Genomic DNA, 21,863 nt, shown 5'->3' on the forward strand with positions numbered 1-21,863 from the left:
TTTATCCGGTAAGATTGTTACCTCTGTTCTTGCAATATAGTGTTCTACAGAATGTGATTTATTCCATAGCAGCTAGTACTTAGGACATCTATTATCAGTCACTTGCTGTATGTAGTTATATGTAGAAGTTGCATCATCCTGTATATTTTTTCCTGCTAGTTGTAAAGTATCAGCTGTGCTGTTATTTGGCTCAATACTTATCCATATCATTTGTATTCTTATAGTTTTACGGCATTTTCAATACCTGTTACCAATAAACAAGTTAGACTACAGAGAACAGTCTGCTTATTTGGAAGACAGAAGTGGTTTATGCTGTATGTTGGATCACACACGTATCAACGTGTATGAAGACAGAACATATATCTATAGATATATCTATGGATATGTCTATGGATATATCTAGGGATATATTCCTAGAGATATCCATAGATATCCATAGATATATATATGGAGATATCTATAGCTATAACTATGGATATATCTATAGAGATACATATATGGATATATCTATCTATCTATAGATATATATCTATAGATATCTATCTATCTATAGATATATATATATATATATATCTATAGATATATTTATAGATACATAGATACTGTATATCTATACATATATCTGTCTAACTATCCATATATCTATCTACATCTATCCATAGCTATATCTATCCATAGATACAGCTATAGATAGATTTATGAATAGATATATCTATGTATCTATAGATCTATCTATCTACTGTATATATCTATTTATAGATCTATCTATCTATCTCATTCCTTCTATCTATCTCATTCCCTTTATCTATCTATAAATCTATCTATCTATAGATCTATCTATCATCTATCTAACTATCTATCTATCTATCTATCTATCTATCTATCTGTCCCATATCTATCTGGCTATCTATCTATAGATAGATATATAGAAGGAATGCGATAGATAGATAGATAGATAGATAGATAGATAGATAGATAGATAGATAGATAGATAGATAGATAATGGATATTACATCCGAAACGTTGCCACGCCATTTGGGCAATAAAGTCCACTTTTTTTCACTTTTTTGTGATGTTTTCCTTTTTTTATTCTTAGATAGATAGATAGATAGATAGATAGATAGATAGAAGGAATGAGATAGATAGATAGATAGGTAGATAGATGATAGATAGAAGGAATTAGATACCGTATATACTCGAGTATAAGCCGACCCGAGTATAAGCCGACCCCCCTAATTTTGCAACAAAAAAATGGGAAAACTTATTGACTCGAGTATAAGCCTAGGGTGGAGAATGCAGCAGCTACCGGTATATGTCAAAAATAAAAATAGATACCAATAAAAGTAAAATTAATTGAGACATCAGTTAAGTGTTTTTGAATATCCATATTGAATCAGGAGCCCCATATAATGCTCCATGCAGTTCTTTATGGCCCCATAGATGCCCCATATAATGCTCCATGCAGTTATGGCCCCATAGATGCCCCATATAATGCTCCATGCAGTTATGGCCCCATAGATGCCCCATATAATGCTCCATGCAGTTATGGCCCCATAGATGCCCCATATAATGCTCCATACAGTTATGGCCCCATATAATGCTCCATACAGTTATGGCCCCATATAATGCCCCATATAATGCTCCTTGCAGTTATGGCCCCATATAATGCTCCATGCAGTTACGGCCCCATATAATGCTCCATGCAGTTATGGCCCCATATAATGCTCCATACAGTTATGCCCCATAGATGCCCCATATAATGCTCCATACAGTTATGGCCCCATATAATGCTCCATGCAGTTCTTTATGGCCCCATAGACGCTCCATATAGCATTGTGCCACATGTAATGCTACTGCAATAAAAAAAAATCACATACTCACCTCTAGTCGCTGCCCGCTGCTCTTCAGTGTTCCGTCTCTCCGCACTGACTGTTCAGGCAGAGGGCGGCGTGCACACTACTACATCATCGTGCCCTCTGACCTGCACAGTCACTGCAAGAGGACGGGAAGACGTAGCGGCGCCGGTGGATGGAACGCGGACAGAAGAATATGAAATACTCACCTGGTCCTGGCGCTCCTGACGCTGTCCCTGCCTGTCCCATGGTATCGCAGCTTCTTCCTGTAATCAGCGGTCACCGGTACCGCTCATTACAGTAATGAATATGTGGCTCCGCCCCTATAGGAGTGGAGTCCATATTCATTACTTTAATGAGCGGTACCTCGTGACCGCTGAATAGAGGGAGAGCTGCAGCGAGGGAGACCATGGGACAGCGTTAGGAGCGCCGGGAACAGGTAAGTATGCGATTTTCCTCTCTCCCCCTCACCCGCCGACCCCACTGCGGACCATGACTCGAGTATAAGCCAAGAGGGGCACTTTCAGCCCAATAATTTGGGCTGAAAATCTCGTCTTATACTCGAGTATATACGGTAGATATATAGATCTATAGATAGATCTATACATAGATCGATAGATATTATCTATAGATTTATCTATTCCAAATCTAGCTACCTATCTATCTGTATGTCTGTCTATCTGTCTATCTACAATATCTATCTGTGTGTAATGGAGTGTGGGTTAGACAAATGTAAAAGAGGAGGTTGGACAAGAAATGACATCACAAATCTTTTTTTTGTTCAATAATAGATCTTTACTTAGCTTTCAAAAACGCATACAAAAATGCATCAAAAAATGCATCTAAAAACGCATCAAAAATGCATGAAATCCGCACAAAAAACGCACCAAAAACTAGGGGATTTTTACCTGTTCTTTCTGCCAAGAGATGCAGATTCTGTGCGGAAAAATCCGCAGGCAAATCTGCAACGTGTGCATATACCCTAAAGCTGGAAAATTTGCATCACCTGGCCTTTCCTAATAATGATGTTGAACAAGACATAACCCTAACAGGCTAATTAAGGTATCAAACTTTGGTCAAAGTTATTTGAGCACACTAATACCCAAGGAATCCCAACCTTTTGCATTGGCCCATTTTCCTTTTGCATTTTTTAAAAGAAAAAATACATTTGTTTGCCTAAAATACAAAGCAAATGTGTCTTCTTTAACTTAGGCATTTTAGAGATCATTTCATCTTCAACTTGCTTATCTGTTCACAATAACAGTCATTTTAACCTGGGGCGCCCAATCTTTTACATGCCACTGTATATGTAAACTCCTGTACCAAGATTTGACTTCTCTTTTATACAGTTGTGCTCAAAAGTTTACATACCCTGCCAGAATTTTTGCTTTCTTGGCCTTTTTTCAGAGAATATGAATGATAACACCAAAACTTTTTCTCCACTCATGGTTAGTGGTGGGGTGAAGCCATTTATTGTCAAACTACTGTGTTTTTCTCTTTTTAAATCACAATGACAACCCAAAACATCCAAATGACCCTGATCAAAAGTTCATATACTCTGGTGATTTTGGCCTGATAACATGCACAGAAGTTGACACAAATGGGTTTGAATGGCTACTAAAGGTAACATCCTCACCTGTGACCTGTTTGCTTGTAATCAGTGTGTGTGCATAAAAGCTGGGTGAGTTTCTGGGATCCAGACAGACTCTTGCATCTTTCATCCAGCCACTGTCAGTTCTGGATTGTGAGTCATTGTGAGAATTGTCAATGGATCTACGGGAAAAGGTAGTTGAACTGTATAAAACAGGCCAAGAAAGCAAAAATTCTGCTGGGGTATGTAAACTTTTGAGCACAACTGTATGTTTGTCAATTAACCTCACAGTCTAGTATCTAACACAAGTAATTTTCTATTAGGTTTATAAAGCATTATAAGAAATGTAGAACTTGTAAATGGTTTACAGGAATCTGTTAGCCATTTTAATTGTGCTTTCAGCATAATTTCAGGCTGAATTTGTCTAATAAGTCAGTGAGTATTGTTCTTACAGCATCATTCCAGGCTGAGTTCACTTAAAGGGAACCTGTCACCCCCCCCCCCCCAGGCATTTTTAACTAAAAGAGCCACCTTGTGCAGCAGTAATGCTGCATTCTGACAAGGTGGCTCTTTTAGTTCTGGGTGCTGTAACTGCCAAAATAATCAGTTTTGTAATTTGTCCTAAATACCTTTTCTTCAGTCAAGGAGGCAGGCCTTTCCCCCCTGCTGCAGACGCCACACAGCCGTCACTCAAATCTTCCTGGCGCCGGGTGCCGCCTCCTCAGCGCTGTTTTGAAATGAGCCGGCGCCTGCGCTCTTTTCTCCTGCCTTGGGCAGGCACAGTGAGCACTGCCCGTCTGTCCTCATATGCAGTCCAGCTGACTGCACTCGTGCGGCCGCCCTGCCTGTGAATCCCAGCCCCGTAGTATGAATAAATAAAAAGACACTGCGGGGCTGGGATTAACAGGCAGGGCGGCCGCACATGCGCAGTCAGCTAGACTGCATATGAGGACAGATTTCATTTCAAAACAGCGGTGAGGAGGAGGCGCCTGGCGCCAAGAAGACTTGAGTGACGGCTGTGTGGCGTCTGCAGCAGGGGGGGAAAGGCCGGCCTCCTTGACTGAAGAAAAGGTATTTTGGACAAATTACAAAACTGATTATTTCGGCAGTTACAGCACCCAGAACTAAAAGAGCCACCTTGTCAGAATGCAGCATTACTGCTTCACAAGGTGGCTCTTTTAGTTAAAAACGTCTGGGGGGGGGGTGACAGGTTCCCTTTAATAAATCAGTGAGTATTTAGTGTTGCTCAATTGAGGGGTTGTTTGCCTTAAATTTCATCATTTCTTTTACCTAGGGCTTGATTTCCAATATAGGCAAAATAGTAACAACAGTACTAGGTAAGAAGCTAGCACAGAAATGGGGTATATTCACCAGACACCTTATAATAATATTTTATTAACCACTTGATGTTCCCTATAATCCAAATAAATGTGAGTTCATATGTAATGCCAGAACCATTGGAAAATATAGAATTGCATCATGCATTGGAAGTTATTATTGGGAATACTAATGAAGTACTTAAAAATACTTACTTAGTATTAATAGGATCGGTCTAATGAGTAAGTATTGAACATTTCAACATGGAAGCTGCAAAAGCTGAAATTAAGCAGTTTCTTACATCTATGTTAGTACTGGGCATAAAAACACTTTTCAAGATTTTAACCTGGCCATACACATGAGACAATTGTCGGCCAAGCATTTGATTGACAATTTGCCATTTCTCCCACATATTTGCCTTTGACGGACTTTTGATATATCAATGCTAGCAACAGTTTTCCTAATACTGTATGGGTAATAATGAAATAATGAAATAATTTTTTTAGAGGCCAGCGCAAGTGTCATCCTGCTTTTTAAAGTGCAGTCCACAGAGACATCACTAGTGGCAGCCATAGTGCCCTTATGAAAGTATCCTCATTTTAGTGGCAGACAAAGTACCCCAAACACAGTGGTTCATAATAAAACTAGCCAATGTTCCAAATAACAGAGTTAGCCATAATATCCTCTACCAGTGCAAGCCTGAAAGTACCCATAACATCAATACACTTTATCATCTCCAACAAGCTCCTTTGCCACCAGGAGGAAATTATGTGTGAGAGGCAGTTCTTATGTAAATTTACTACATCGTATCACTTTCTAGAGTATTAGGTACCCAATGACCGTGTAGCATGTGATGATATCACAAAATACTCATACATTGTTGGGGGGGGGTTATATTTGGATTGAGGGTATTGCGTAACAATCTAACCCATATGGTTGTGCTGAAGTCTGTATCCTCCATGTTTAAAGTTTGTGAATAAAGAAAACTCTTTTTTATGGACTCGGTGAAGCTGGACATTCCTTTCTTTTTTTTGTAACAATCTTACCCCTAATCATTCACTGACCAGGTGACAGAACTTCAAGCAAGTTCTTACTGTATCTTACCCAGATGCTTTCTAATGACCTCATTTTTTTTTTTAAACAGGGCTTACGTTTTATATCCTAAAAAAGAGGTCAAATTCTAATAGCTTGTGAAATTTGAGTTCCATATGAATTACTTTAAAAAAATCACATTATTATGTCTGCCTGGAAGAATCCTACAAAAAAAATATGGCATAAGAATACCACTTAAATACTGTACTTTGTGCTTGTCACTCTGGTGGATCTTGGACACATAGTGCCACAGGCCGGCCATACCCTGGAGGGGCGTGGATAAGCGGCTACCTGGTTTTCACTAGAGCCTCTGATGGTGGAGTTAGGCTTCAGCTGCAGGTAGCCGCCAGGTACCACTCCAGGACAGTCCCTGGTACTGCGGCAGCTGACCCAAGAGTCGGGATCCCAGACACAGACTTGGGGTCACTGACAGGACAGGATACTGCTGCTGCTTTAGACAATGCAGATTCTCAAACACTAGAAAGGACAGACATTGGTGATGGTTTAGACAATGCGGATTCCTGAACACTAGACAGGATGGGCACTGGTGCTGGTTTAGACAGGTCGGGTACAGCAACAGGTTCAGGTTCTGAGCAACTGAATAAGTTCGGCCAACTCTAGTCTTCACAAATATTATATGACTAACAGAATAACAATATGAAAATTTGATATTGTTTATTACAGATTACCTGTATAATAATCCCTTTGGTTTTGTATTCAGCTTGAAGTGCTTTGGAGAAAGTGGTAATAAATGCCTATTGAAAAAATACAATAACAAACAGATCAACTCATTATTGCAACTTAGATAATAATAAAAGAAAATACAAGGGACCTGATACATTATTACTAGTGATGAGCGAGCACTAAAATGCCCGGGTGCTCGTTGCTCGGGTCGAGCAGATCGGTATACTCGGGTACTCGGCCAGAACAACGAGCCCAATGTAAGTCTATGGGAGACCGGAGTATTTTTACCGCAATCCCCCCTGGGGTACTTTTAAGGTCTAAAAACGTCTGAAAATGATGGAAACACTGCTCAAATGACACAGGGACATCATGGGGATCGCCCCTGGAAGCATTCCTGACTCATAGTTCACAGCTGTACACTTTTTTTTTCTGAGATTGATGCCATTTTTCCCCGTGCAACAAAAAACACACTAAAACGAAACTAAAACAGATTTTGCTGGGAAATATGTTAAAGTACATCCTTTGCAGGTTAATGACTTGCCTGTAAGGCCAAATAATTAACCCCAGACCGAAAATTTCCTCCCCCCACTTAGGCTTTGATCAGACGCAGCGTTTTTGAAGCGTTTTTCAACTTTAACATTGTTTTCAACCACTACACATGCATTCACTGGGAAATGTCATTGTAATATTTAACAACCCTATCTGGCCATGTGGTGTGTGACACATAAGCAGACCCATCTTGTTTCATTTATGAAGGAGGGACTCTTAAAGTCACAGAGCCTATTTTTACTGGTGCATCACGCGGCATTAATCTTCTTAAAGCTGTTGTAGCCTATGCTGTGAGTGGAAGAATTACGACGCACCAAGCAGGAAACGGACTCTACAACCCACACAAGTGGCTCAGGTAGTATAGCTCATCCAGGATGGCACATCAATGCGAGCTGTGGCAAGAAGGCTTGCTGTGTCTGTCAGTGTAGTGTCCAGAGGCTGGAAGTGGTACCAGGAGACAGGCCAGTACACCAGGAGACGTGGAGGTGGCCAATAGGAGGGCAACAACCCCGCAGCAAGACCGCTAGCTCAGCCTTTGTTCAAGGAGGAACAGGAGGAGCACTGCCAGAGCCCTGCAAAACGACCTCCAGCAGGCCACAAATGTCTGCACAAACGGTTAGAAACCGATTCCATGGGGATGGTCTGAGTGGCTGGCGTCCACAGATGGGGGTTGTGCTCACAGCCCAACACCGCACAGAACGCTTGGCATTTGCCACAGAACACCAGGATTGGCAAGTTTGCTACTTGCGCCCTGTGCTCTTCACAGATGAAAGCAGGTTCACACTGAGCACATGTGACAGACGTGACAAAGTCTGGAGATGCCGTGGAGATGTGCTGGCCAGAGGTAGCCTGACTGCCAATAGGTACCGAGATAAGATCCTCAGACCCCTTGTGAGACCATATGCTGGTGCTGTTGTCCCTGGGTTCCTCCTAATGCAGGACAATGCCAGACCTCATGTGGCTGCAGTGTGTTAGCAGTTCCTGCAAGATGAAGGCATTGCAGCTATGGACTAGCCGGCCTTTCCCCAGACCTGAATCCGATTGAACACATCTGGAACATCATGTCTCACACCATCCACCAACGTCTTGTTGCATCACAGACTGTCCAGGAGTTGGCAGATTCTTTAGTCCAGGTCTATGAGGAGATCCTTCAGGAGACCATCTGCTGCCTCATCAGGAGCATCCCCAGGCATTGTAGGGAGGTCATACAGGCACTTGGTGGCCACACACACTACCGAGCATCATTTCCTGGTCTTGAGGTATTTCCACTGAAGTTGGATCAGCCTGTAATTTGATTTTCCACTTTGATTTTGAGTATCATTCCAAATTCAGACCTCCATGGGATATTAATTTTGATTTAAATTGATAATTTTTATGTTTTATTCCTCTCAACGCATTCCACTATGTAATGAATAAAGATTTGCAACCGGAATATTTAATTCAGTGATATCTAGGATGTGGGATTTTAGTGTTCCCATTATGCTTTTGTGCAGTGTATATTTATATATATATATATATATATATATATATATATATATATATATATATATATATATATATATGTAGAGAGAGAGAGAGTTGCACTCACTGTCTAAAAAAGTAGCCCATCACTGTGAACTGCGGTGATCTCATTGAGCACCATGAGAATTTTCTCATGGAGGTCACCGAAGTTCATCAGCCCAGCTCACAGTGAACTGCTTTCTCAGCAGATGATTGTGTCATGCTTATCTGCGTGGTCGCATCATGGCACCATTCATGTTGAAAACCAGATATTGCAGAGATGGATCACTGCGTGGGACAGTATGTCTTATCTGCACTTTGGACAGGTGAGGGATATGGTTGTTTATTATTTATTTATTTTTTTTACAGAGGACAGGGGCATCGGTGGTTTAGATGTAAAGTGATTCATTTTGTTGTTTATTATTTTCTGTCTTTTACAGGGAGACAAAGGCTTCAATGGATTAATAATAATAAAACTCACTTTGTTTTATTTCAAATAAGGACTTTTATTGCTGTGTATTTTAGTCCAAATTTAATATGAGGTTAGTAATGTGGGTGTCTTAACTACTGGGATTGATGTCACCTGACAATACAAAGGTGGCATCAACCCCAACCCTATTACTCCACTTGCCACCACAAAGCAAGTGAGAAGAGCGAGGATAAGCGCCAGATTTGATGCATCTCATAAATGCGCTATTTCTGGGGAAGCTGAGGGCTGATGTTGGTAGCCTGGGGGCAGGCAGTATCTCTGACCCATTCATATCAGGCTATTATTATCATCCCACAGCTATCTAGTTAGCCTTTGCTGGGTTGAGTTTACACGGGGACCCTCTGTCATTTTTTTTCTGGGGTCCCCCACAAATTTACCAGGAAAAGGTATGCAAACAGCTGTCAGCTGTTAATAGCCTGGGAAACTTATGCGGTATTGTCTCTTGTCCCAGATTATTAACACCAGCTCTCAGCCTTGGGCTTTCCTTCTGCAGGTTATGAAAATTGTGCAGGCGTCCACACCGTTCTTTTATTTCTTTATTTTACACAAGAGTTACACAGCTGCTGCGGAATCCAACTCCCTTTGATCTCAGCGCAAGCAGGAGACAATGATGAGAGTTGCCTTCAGCAGCGAGCCGGCGCCTGGGAACAGCGCAAACTGTACTGTGTTTTCCCAGGCTCCAGTACTTGTGACGCTGATTGCAACTCCCGATGCCGATCTCAGAGTGAGCAGGAGACATTAATGAGAGTTGCTTTCAGCCGGCAGCGTCTGGAAGCAGCGCAAACTGTACCACTTCTTTCCAGATGCCGTTACGTGTCAAGCTGGTGACACATGGATGCCATCCATGTGTCAATAGTGTGCACGTGTGCAGCACGCATTTTGTTCATGCTGCGGAATAAAAACTGAAATGTCTGTGGCTTTTTTACACACATGCATGGTCCATGTGAAAAACATGTGCGCACCACCGTTGGATTCAATAGGTGAGCGTTTGTCCGTATTTGGAGCCTTTAAAAAACGGACCTTATACGGACATAAAAACGGATATGTGAAGAAGGCCTCAAGGAGATGGGCACATGATATTGGTGTGCTTTCTTTGGGGAAGCTAATAATGGGGGATTCACTATTAGGTACAGTTGTGGCCAAAAGTATTGACACCCCTGCAATTCTGTCAGGTAATACTCAGTTTCTTCCTGAAAATGATTGCAATCACAAATTCTTTGGTATTATTATCTTAATTTAATTTAGTTTTTAGCGCCACAGCTGAAAGATTTACATCTGTTAGCCAGGATAAGTACATGTGGGGGTTGCCTGGTTGCTAGGGAATCCCCACATGTACTTATGCTGGCTAACAATAAAGACATCCCACAATGGATAAAGATACTCTTGATCTCTCACACATACTAATAGTATAGTGTCAAAGAGATAGCCATATAAGAGATCAATTATAGCAGTCTAGGACACTCCCAAGACACATAAGCAAACCAGAGAATAACACACGGAGTATGAGTCCCATTTAAAAAGGTAGAAAGTACACGTTTTATTATTCATAGAACAATCAATTACATAGTTAAGAAAACAATAAATAATCACACATATAATGTAGACAGCAAGGGAACTTAAGGAAAAACACTGAAATAAACACAACAGTGACTAACCCAATGACTCACTGATAGTATTCCATCCTAAAGTGCTAAAAGTGCATATTTACGGTAGAGGAGCGTCTCAAACCGGGTAACTACCAGTCAAATTCTATCAAATCCACAATGGGGTACCGCTTATCCTATCGGCATGTGTTAAACTAAAACCGGTTCAACAGCTCTTACCCATAAATCAGGAGCAAAGGGGTCACCGCCGCAGCCCCAACGCGCGTTTTGCGTCGGCTTCGTCAGGGGGCTAACAGATGTAAATCATTCAGCTGCGGTGCTAAAAACAAACTCCGAGCACTAAAAAATACTCAGACGACACCCGAGCATGATCGAGAAATCTCGAGTAACGAGTATATTCGCTCATCACTAATTATTATACAGTATTGAATGACATCTCCATTTTTTTATTAGAAAAAAAAAAGCCAGTTCATTTTTGAACATTTTGTGCCCACCACATTACTTACTTTGGAAGCAGAATATATGGTATAAAGGGGGCAAGGAAAGATACCAAAAGCAGAGGAAACATTCACAATTAGACCCTTTTTCCTAAAAGTAAAAAAAAAAAAAAAAAGCAAATATAAACATGACATATTTTTTTTACATTGTAGCACTTTGATTTAATTTAATTTTCATTTAAGATAAAGTGATTTATATTTTTCTGGAAATAGCAGCATTTAATTAAAGTGTAATTTTGTTTCAGGTGACTTTTCAGGATAAGCTGCAATGTTGGAATAGCACCATTTCTGTCCACTAAATGATTCATATTCTGCCAGGTGCTCGACTATCTCGGAGCTGCTACTGCACAGACGTGGGCGGCACCATCTTGGAGGAGTGATTTTTTTCTTCTACAGTAAGATGGCGCCGCCGGCGCATGCGCAGTAGCAGCTATCGGATCACAGCTATAGACACTGATAGCAGCTACTGCGCAGGCACAGTGGGCGACATTTTCAAAGTTTTCTTCTCTCCAAGCTGAATAACATGAAGAAAATGTATTCTTGGCACATAAAACATGCGATTATGCTGCAGCGTGCAGAAGTTTTTTTTTTTTTTTAAGTATACACAGATATTCATTATGCAAACTAGGGGGCAGGTCAGTGAGGGATCAGTGACCTGTCAGCCAGCTGCATTATGAATACCTAGGCAGAGCACCACATGCAGACCCCCCACAGGCCGCTCCGGAGCACGAGCATATCATTAACTCAAAACTGAAAATAAAGATTCACAACAACCACAAGACGGATTTCATCAACCAAGGTATCATTTTAATCAAAATAACGGTGCTGACCTGACAATGTGTGTAGGTTACTGTGCACAATGCTGCTGACAGGTTCCCTTTAAGGTTAACATTATGTACATTATGAAATTACAGCTAATATTAGACTATATCCAGACTGGACCACAGGAGAACAGGTGAATTCCTCGGTGGGCCTCTGTGTAGAAGTATGAATAGTAGTTGGCACAATATACCTGATTCACTCTGTACAGACATAGGCAGCATCTCTTCATCCATACAAACTACCCAATGTATTGTATAGAAGCAGTGCAAGATGTAAGACCATAGGGGAGACCACACGGTGGTGAAAGTTATACCACCAGATTGCCTCTTGTGCCAGCTAAAATGTCAAAATGTCTAGAGTGGTGGTCACTCACATGGGGTACAGGTAAACCCCACCATTCTGCTAGTGAGTGTTATAGATTGTTTAAAATAAAGCAGATAAAACCAAACGATAAGCACATAAAGGTAATGTTAGTCTTTCACAAATATACATGCTGGCTACAGTATTAGAAAAGTTGTTTTACCTTCGCGTTGTAAGTTAAATGTCAAGTCTGTTGCCCGGTAGCTCCGGAGGAAGAGCTTCAGTGCTGTCTCTTGTAAACATGGGGATAAATAGTGGGCAGATGGTATTGTAGCGTTGTCCCAGCCGGTGACAAGCGCTCCATGCGACTCTTCCGGCCAACCGCGGGAGTGCAGGCACTGTAACGAAATCCCGCGTGCTTGCAATGGTGCAGGATCTGTGTGATGTAGGTGGACAGTTGGACGTGACTTTTGGACAGTAAGAGGCGCTAGGAGGACCAATTCTTCCTAAAACAACTTTTCCAATATTGTAGCCAACACGTACTGTATATTTGTGAAAGACTAACATTACCTTTATGTGCTTATGGTTTGTCTTTAACTGCCTTATTTTAAATGATCTATAATACTCACTAGCAGGCCAGTGGGGTTCACTTGTACCCCATGTGAATGACCACCACATTTGGACATTTTAGCTGGCACTAAGGCAATCTGGTGGCATAACGTTCACTACCGTTTGGGCTCCCCTATGGTCTTACATCTTGCCCTGCTAATTTATACTTCTTTTTCTCCTGCTAGGGAAGGTATTCATAGCAAAATATATTATAAATTATAACAATCTGTAAAATGTTTACTCTTGACAAATTTGTGGTTATTGTCTTATTTGCAGCTGAAACCTCTCCACTTTGTATCAGCGTCACTAACTGTCAATTTCACTATTATATAGAAGCACAGCCAAATTTGTGAATTAAGGTAATGTAATATTTGCATGTAGGAGAACAATGGGCCCCCAGAGTCAATGTTATTGGTGGGCCTTTGACACCCCTGACTAAATCACATTCAAACAGAAGAAACAAAAATGTACATAAAAGTAACAGATTTTACCTTTGCTCCATCTGTTTCAATACTAGTCTTGTCATCTAGACAAAAATAGAAGTAATATTTAGTATAATATAGTGGCTTGAGAAAGGTCCACACTTGGGACCGAAACGTTGCACATGGGCCAATAAACCGAATGTGAATTTTCAGTTGTTGGTGTGCTGCCTTCATTTTTTGGATTTAATGCAAAGGTTTGGGACATGCCTGGTTTTTGCTTTTCATCTTTATATATAGATAGAGAGAGAGTATATGCATATATACGGTATATGTATTCTGTACACAGATACACACGCCTCTAACATCTACCTCTCCTGCAGCAAAAAAGTTTTTATTTATGCACTTTAGCTTTTTTCCTTCCCTTCATCTCAAAAGCCATAACTTTTAAGCCATATGAGGACTTTTTTTTGTCAGAGAAGTTGTAGTTCTAAATGACACCATTTATTTTAGCTTATAACAAATAAAGAAATAGAAAAAAATTGTGAAAAAAAGAAATACCGCCCTTTTTTTGATTGGTTTTGTTTTTATAGACTCTTTTTATGCATTTTATTGCTTTTAAAAAACTCAGTACTTTGTTTTTTATACATAATTGGTTTGTATTACCATTGTCTAAAACTAACGACATTTCTATCGCTCCGCCGAAGAACTGGTAAGGGCTTGTTGTTTGAGTGGTGAACTGTAGTTCTCATTTGGTAACATTTTTAGTGGTCACCTTTACTCCACTTTTTTAAGCAGGCAAGCAGGCAAGATGACCAAAAAAACAGCATTTTGATGTTTTCATTTATTATTTTTGGATTTGCATTATTTACCATATAAATTAAATAATTTTGTATTTTGAAAGATTGGACTTTTCTCGAAGTAGCAACATTATACACCCAATGTGTGTAGAGAGACTCAATCCACCCAGGACTGCCATCCGCCATACATCTATGGGAGTTATCGGGACGGGATTAGAAGATGTTACAATAAGAACTTAACATCTTTTAAATGTTGTGCTTCTGGCTTATTAATTTCTAAACTTTCCTGTTGAAGTAGACGCTTTGCTTTTAAACTTTGCAAATATAATTTTTCTATTTAGCTGATAAAGTTATCCATATATATACTATAATCGTCTAAGGGCCACTTCCATCTGTTTGTCTGTCTGTCTGTCATGGAAATCCCGCGTCGCTGATTGGTCGCAGCCGCAGCCTGGCCGAGAATTAGTCCCTCCATACTTCCGTCCAGTCAGTGCCTGGCGCCCGCTCCATACTCCCCTCCAGTCAGCGCTCACACAGGGTTAATGGCAGCATTAATGGACCGCGTTATGCTTCGGTGTAACGTACTCAGTTAACGCTGCTATTAACCCTGTGTGACCAACTTTTTACTATTGATGCTGCCTATGCAGCATCAATAGTAAAAAAATCTAATGTTAAAAATAATAAAAAAACAAAAAACCTGCTATTCTCACCTTCTGTCGTCTGCCGATGCGCACGCGGCTGCCGTCAGCTTCCGTTCCCAGAGATGCATTGTGAAAATACCTATATATACTACGTACAACGTACTACGTAGCTCGCAAAACCGCTAAGTCATCTGGGTAATTTCGCAATGCATCTCTGGGAACGGAAGATGGCGGCAGCAGCGCGCATCGGGACAGCTTCGCTGGACGCCGGAGGGTGAGTATATAACTATTTTTTATTTTAATTATTTTTTTAATAGGGATATGGTGCCCACACTGCTATATACTATGTGGGCTGTGCTATATACTGCGTGGCTGCTATATACTATGTGGGCAGTGTTATACACTGCGTGGGCTGTGTTATATACTGCGTGAGCTGTGCTATATATTATGTGGGCTGTGTTATATACTGCGTGGCTGCTGTATACTACATGGGCAGTGTTATATACTGCATGGGCTGTGTTATATGCTGCATGGCCACTGTTATATACTGCGTGGCCACTGTTATATACTGCGTGGCCACTGTTATAAACTGCGTGGCCTGTGTTATATACTGCGTGGCCTGTGTTATATACTGCATGGGCTGTCTTATATACTGAGTGCCCTGTGTTATATACTGTGTGGGCTGTGTTATATACTGCGTGGCTGTGCTATATATTGCATGGCCTGTGTTATATACTGAGTGGGCTGTGCTATATATTACATGGGCTGTGTTATATATTGCGTGGGCTGTGTTATATACTGTGTGGGCTGTGTTATATACTGAGTGGGCTGTGTTATATACTGCGTGGGCTGTGTTATATACTGCGTAGCCTGTGTTATATACTGCGTGGCCTGTGCTATACATTATGTGGGCTGTGTTATATACTACGTGGCTGTAATATATACTGTGTGGCTGCTATATACTTCGTGGCTCCTATATACTACGTAGCTCCTAAATACTATGTGGCCTTTGCTATATGCTATATGCTATGTGGCTGCTATATACATACATACATACATATTCTAGAATACCTGTCATGGTTCCCAATGGCAAGGGAACGTAAAAAACACATAAGTAACGAACGAGCTCTCGGGTGATGGAAACTCGAGTTGACCGTGAGCTAAATCTACCACACAACTAACAGTAGCCAGGGAGCATACCTACGGCTTCCTATATGCCACGCGCCAGCCGGAGGACTAACTACGCCTGGTAGAGGAAGAAACAGACCTGCCTTACCTCTAGGGAAATACCCCAAAAGATGATAGCAGCCCCCCACATGTAATAACGGTGAATTAAGAGGAAAAGACATACACAGTATGAAAGTAGATTTAGCAAAGAGAGGTCCACTTACTAGATAGCAGAAGGATACAAAAGAGGACTTCACGGTCAACTGAAAACCCTTTCAAAAACCATCCTGAAATTACTTTAAGACTCCTGTGTCAACTCATGACACAGGAGTGGCAATTTCAGCCCGCAAGAGCTTCCAGCTACAGAGAATTACAAAAACTGCAAACTGGACAAAAGGTACAAAACAAAAGGACAAAGTCCACTTAGCTGATCAGCAGACTAGTAGCAGGAACATGCAACCGAAGGCTCTGGTTACAATGATGACCGGAGAGGAAATGACTGGAGAGCAAGGCTAAATAAGAAACTCCCAAACACTGATGGAAGCAGGTGAACAGAAGAAGCAAAGTGCAAACAAGTCACCAGTACCACCAGCAACCACCAGGGGAGCCCAAAAAGCGGATACACAACAGTACCCTCCCCTTAAGGAGGGGGCACCGAACCCTCACAAGAACCGCCAGGGCGTTCTGGATGAGCCCTATGAAAGGCATGAACCAAATCCGAGGCATGAACATCAGAGGCAGTTACCCAAGAATTATCTTCCTGACCATAGCCTTTCCATTTAACCAGATATTGAAGTCTCCGTCTGGAAATACGGGAGTCCAAGATCTTCTCCACGACGTACTCCAATTCACCCTCCACCAGCACAGGAGCAGGAGGTTCAGTAGAAGGAACCACCGGTACCTCATATCTCCGCAACAACGACCGATGGAACACATTATGGATAGCGAAAGATGCCGGGAGGTCCAAACGAAAGGAAACAGGGTTAAGAATCTCCAAAATCCTATAAGGACCGATGAACCGAGGCTTAAATTTGGGAGAAGAAACTCTCATAGGGACAAAACGGGAAGACAACCACACCAAGTCCCCAACGCGAAGGTGGGGACCAACACGACGACGACGGTTAGCAAACTGCTGAGTCCTCTCCTGGGACAATTCCAAATTATCCACCACTTGTCCCCAAATCCGATGCAACCGATCCACCACCGCATCCACTCCAGGACAATCCGAAGATTCAACCTGACCAGATGAAAAACGCGGATGAAACCCTGAATTGCAAAAGAAAGGAGAAACCAAAGTGGCAGAACTAGCCCGATTATTAAGAGCAAACTCCGCCAATGGCAGAAAGGCAGCCCAATCATCCTGATCCGCAGACACAAAACACCTCAAATAAGTCTCCAAAGTTTGATTAGTTCGCTCAGTCTGGCCATTGGTCTGAGGATGGAATGCAGACGAAAAGGACAAATCAATGCCCAACCTGGCACAGACTGCCCGCCAAAATCTAGACACGAACTGGGTACCCCTGTCAGAAACGATGTTTTCCGGAATACCATGCAAGCGAACCACATTTTGAAAAAACAGAGGGACCAACTCAGATGAGGAAGGCAACTTAGGCAATGGCACCAAATGAACCATTTTAGAAAAACGGTCACACACCACCCAGATGACAGACATCTTCTGAGAAACAGGGAGATCCGAGATAAAGTCCATAGAGATGTGCGTCCAAGGCCTCTTCGGAATAGGCAAGGGCAACAACAACCCACTAGCCCTAGAACAACAAGGCTTGGCCCGAGCACACACATCGCAAGACTGCACAAAAACACGCACATCTCGAGACAGGGAAGGCCACCAGAAGGATCTAGCCACCAAATCTCTGGTGCCAAAAATTCCCGGATGACCTGCCAGAGTAGAAGAATGAACTTCCGAGATGACTCTAGTGGTCCACTCGTCAGGAACAAACAGTCTACCAGACGGACAACGATCAGGTCTATCCGCCTGAAATTCTTGCAAAGCACGTCGCAAATCTGGAGAGACAGCAGACAAAACCACTCCATCCTTAAGGACACCAGCAGGTTCAGAATTCCCAGGAGAGTCAGGCTCAAAACTCCTAGAAAGAGCATCTGCTTTCACATTCCTAGAACCCGGTAAGTACGAGACCACAAAATTAAACCGGGAAAAGAACAACGACCAACGTGCCTGTCTAGGATTCAGGCGCCTGGCAGACTCCAAATAAATTAAATTCTTGTGATCAGTCAAAACTACCACCTGATGTCTGGCACCCTCAAGCCAATGACGCCACTCCTCAAATGCCCACTTCATGGCCAAAAGCTCCCGATTACCAACATCATAGTTTCGCTCGGCGGCCGAAAATTTTCGCGAAAAGAACGCACAAAGTCTCATCACTGAGCAGTCGGAACTTTTCTGCGACAAAACCGCCCCCGCTCCGATCTCGGAAGCATCGACCTCAACCTGAAAGGGAAGAGAAACATCAGGCTGGCGCAACACAGGGGCAGACAAAAAGCGGCGCTTAAGCTCCCGAAAGGCCTCCACGGCAGCAGGGGACCAATCAGCAACATCAGCACCCTTTTTAGTCAAATCCGTCAGAGGTTTAGCAACGCCAGAAAAACCAGCTATAAATCGACGATAAAAATTAGCAAAGCCCAAGAATTTCTGGAGACTCTTCAGAGAAGTAGGCTGCGTCCAGTCGTAAATAGCCCGAACCTTGACAGGGTCCATCTCAATAGAAGAAGGGGAAAAAATATACCCCAAAAATGAAATTTTTTGAACCCCAAAAACACACTTTGAACCCTTTACACACAAAGAATTCTCCCGCAAAACCTGAAAAACCCTCCTGACCTGCTGAACATGAGACTCCCAGTCATCAGAAAAAATCAAAATATCATCCAAGTACACAATCATAAATTTATCCAAATATTCCCGGAAAATATCATGCATTAAGGACTGAAAGACAGAAGGTGCATTAGAAAGGCCGAAAGGCATTACCAAATACTCAAAATGGCCCTCAGGCGTATTAAATGCGGTCTTCCACTCATCCCCCTGCTTAATTCGCACCAAATTATACGCCCCACGAAGATCAATCTTAGAGAACCACTTAGCCCCCCTTATGCAAGCGAACAAATCAGTCAGCAAAGGCAACGGATACTGATATTTGACTGTAATTTTATTCAGGAGACGATAATCAATACAAGGCCTCAGAGAGCCATCCTTTTTAGAGACAAAGAAAAAACCGGCTCCTAAAGGTGATGAAGAAGGACGAATATGTCCCTTTTCCAGGGACTCCTTAATATACTCGTGCATAGCAGCATGTTCAGGTACAGATAGGTTAAACAAACGACCCTTTGGAAATTTACTGCCAGGAATCAGATCTATGGCGCAATCACAATCCCTGTGAGGAGGGAGTGAACCAATCTTAGGCTCTTCAAAAATATCACGATAATCAGACAAAAATGCCGGAATCTCAGATGGAATAGATGACGAAATGGACACCATAGGAGTGTCCCCATGAGCCCCCTGACATCCCCAGCTTAACACAGACATAGCCTTCCAGTCAAGGACTGGGTTATGAAACTGTAACCATGGTAATCCAAGCACCAAAACATCATGTAAATTGTACAACACAAGGAAGCGAATCACCTCCTGATGGTCTGGAGTCATACGCATAGTCACTTGCGTCCAGAACTGTGGTTTATTACAAGCCAAAGGTGTAGAATCAATACCCTTCAGAGGTATAGGGACTTCCAGAGGCTCTAAATCAAACCCACAGCGCCTGGCAAAGGACCAGTCCATAAGACTCAGAGCGGCGCCCGAGTCCACATAGGCATCCACGGTAATAACTGATAATGAACAAATCAAGGTTACAGACAAAATAAATTTGGACTGTAAAGTGCCAATTGAAATGGACTTGTCAACCTTCCTAGTACGCTTAGAGCATGCCGATATAACATGAGCAGAATCACCACAATAGAAGCATAACCCATTTTTACGCCTATAATTCTGCTGCTCGCTTCTGGACATAACTCTGTCACATTGCATTTTCTCTGGCGTCTCTTCAGAAGATACCGCCAAATGGTGCACGGGTTTGCGCTCCCGCAAACGCCGATCAATCTGAATTGCCATTGTCATGGACTCATTCAGACCTGTAGGCGCAGGGAACCCGACCATAACATCTTTAACGGCATCAGAAAGGCCCTCTCTGAAATTTGCCGCTAAGGCGCACTCATTCCACTGAGTAAGCACAGACCACTTACAAAATTTTTGGCAGTATATCTCCGCTTCATCTTGCCCTTGAGATAGGGCTATCAAAGCTTTTTCAGCTTGAATCTCCAAATTAGGTTCCTCATAAAGCAACCCTAAAGCCAGGAAAAACGCATCCACATTGAGCAACGCAGGATCCCCTGGTGCCAATGAAAATGCCCAATTTTGAGGGTCACCTCGCAGCAAAGAGATTACAATCTTAACCTGCTGGACAGGATCTCCTGAGGAGTGAGGTCTGAGAGAAAGGAATAATTTACAATTATATTTGAAATTCAAAAACCGAGATCTATCTCCGGAAAACACCTCTGGTGTAGGGATTTTAGGTTCAGAAATAGGAGCATGTATAACAAAATCTTGTAAATTTTGAACCTTCGTAGCAAGATTATTTAAACCTGCAGCCAAACTCTGGACATCCATGTTAAACAGCTAAGGTCAGAGCCATTCAAGGGTTAAGAGGAGGTAAGAAGCAGCTAGACAGCAATTAAGGGCTAGGCAGCAAAACTCTGAGGGAAAGAAAAAAAAAAAAATTCCCTTCAACACTTCTTTTTCTCCTGCTTCAGCCCAAACAATTAACACTTTGTGGGCCGGTCATACTGTCATGGTTCCCAATGGCAAGGGAACGTAAAAAACACATAAGTAACGAACGAGCTCTCGGGTGATGGAAACTCGAGTTGACCGTGAGCTAAATCTACCACACAACTAACAGTAGCCAGGGAGCATACCTACGGCTTCCTATATGCCACGCACCAGCCGGAGGACTAACTACGCCTGGTAGAGGAAGAAACAGACCTGGCTTACCTCTAGGGAAATACCCCAAAGATGATAGCAGCCCCCCACATGTAATAACGGTGAATTAAGAGGAAAAGACATACACAGTATGAAAGTAGATTTAGCAAAGAGAGGTCCACTTACTAGATAGCAGAAGGATACAAAAGAGGACTTCACGGTCAACTGAAAACCCTTTCAAAAACCATCCTGAAATTACTTTAAGACTCCTGTGTCAACTCATGACACAGGAGTGGCAATTTCAGCCCGCAAGAGCTTCCAGCTACAGAGAATTACAAAAACTGCAAACTGGACAAAAGGTACAAAACAAAAGGACAAAGTCCACTTAGCTGATCAGCAGACTAGTAGCAGGAACATGCAACCGAAGGCTCTGGTTACAATGATGACCGGCAAGGAAATGACTGGAGAGCAAGGCTAAATAGGAAACTCCCAAACACTGATGGAAGCAGGTGAACAGAAGAAGCAAAGTGCAAACAAGTCACCAGTACCACCAGCAACCACCAGGGGAGCCCAAAAAGCGGATACACAACAAATACCCGATGCGTTAGAATCAGGCCACCATCTAGTTAATTATATATTTTCTGGAGGCAGAGCTATGAAAACAGCTGATATATTCTGAGCTCTATTTCCATGATTCCCCAAGTAATGAATGGGAGTTAAGGAAACTGCATAGGCAGAGATGGGAATTAATCCTAAAATTGGAGTAAATAAGGTTTATCTGTGTTGTATTTTTAGATCAGTTACCTTCAAAGTTATTTATAAAAATTAATTTGAAAATACTTTGCACAACTCGGCATCTAACCAAAATTCTGCTTTCATAATTCGAAGAACGTTGTTTCCCATTGTGTAATGTTCTTACATTCATCTTT

The 21,863-nt window shown here is 42.1% G+C and overlaps 1 protein-coding gene across 2 annotated transcripts in view; it reads right to left on the reverse strand.

Annotated features, from left to right (window-relative positions):
* The window catches only part of HSD17B3 (hydroxysteroid 17-beta dehydrogenase 3), a 211,103-nt gene that overhangs the window by 15,238 nt on the left and 174,002 nt on the right, over positions 1–21,863 (reverse strand). For both annotated transcript variants that reach the window (XM_077299641.1, XM_077299644.1), the window contains 3 exons: positions 13,400–13,434; positions 11,187–11,268; positions 6,543–6,608 (listed from right to left, as the gene is read on the reverse strand). In XM_077299641.1, the coding sequence (XP_077155756.1) occupies positions 6,543–6,608; positions 11,187–11,268; positions 13,400–13,434 (183 nt within the window). The remainder of the gene's footprint in view (positions 1–6,542; positions 6,609–11,186; positions 11,269–13,399; positions 13,435–21,863) is intronic.

This window comes from Ranitomeya variabilis, chromosome 1 (genome assembly GCF_051348905.1).
Source record: "Ranitomeya variabilis isolate aRanVar5 chromosome 1, aRanVar5.hap1, whole genome shotgun sequence".
Lineage (NCBI taxonomy): Eukaryota > Metazoa > Chordata > Amphibia > Anura > Dendrobatidae > Ranitomeya > Ranitomeya variabilis.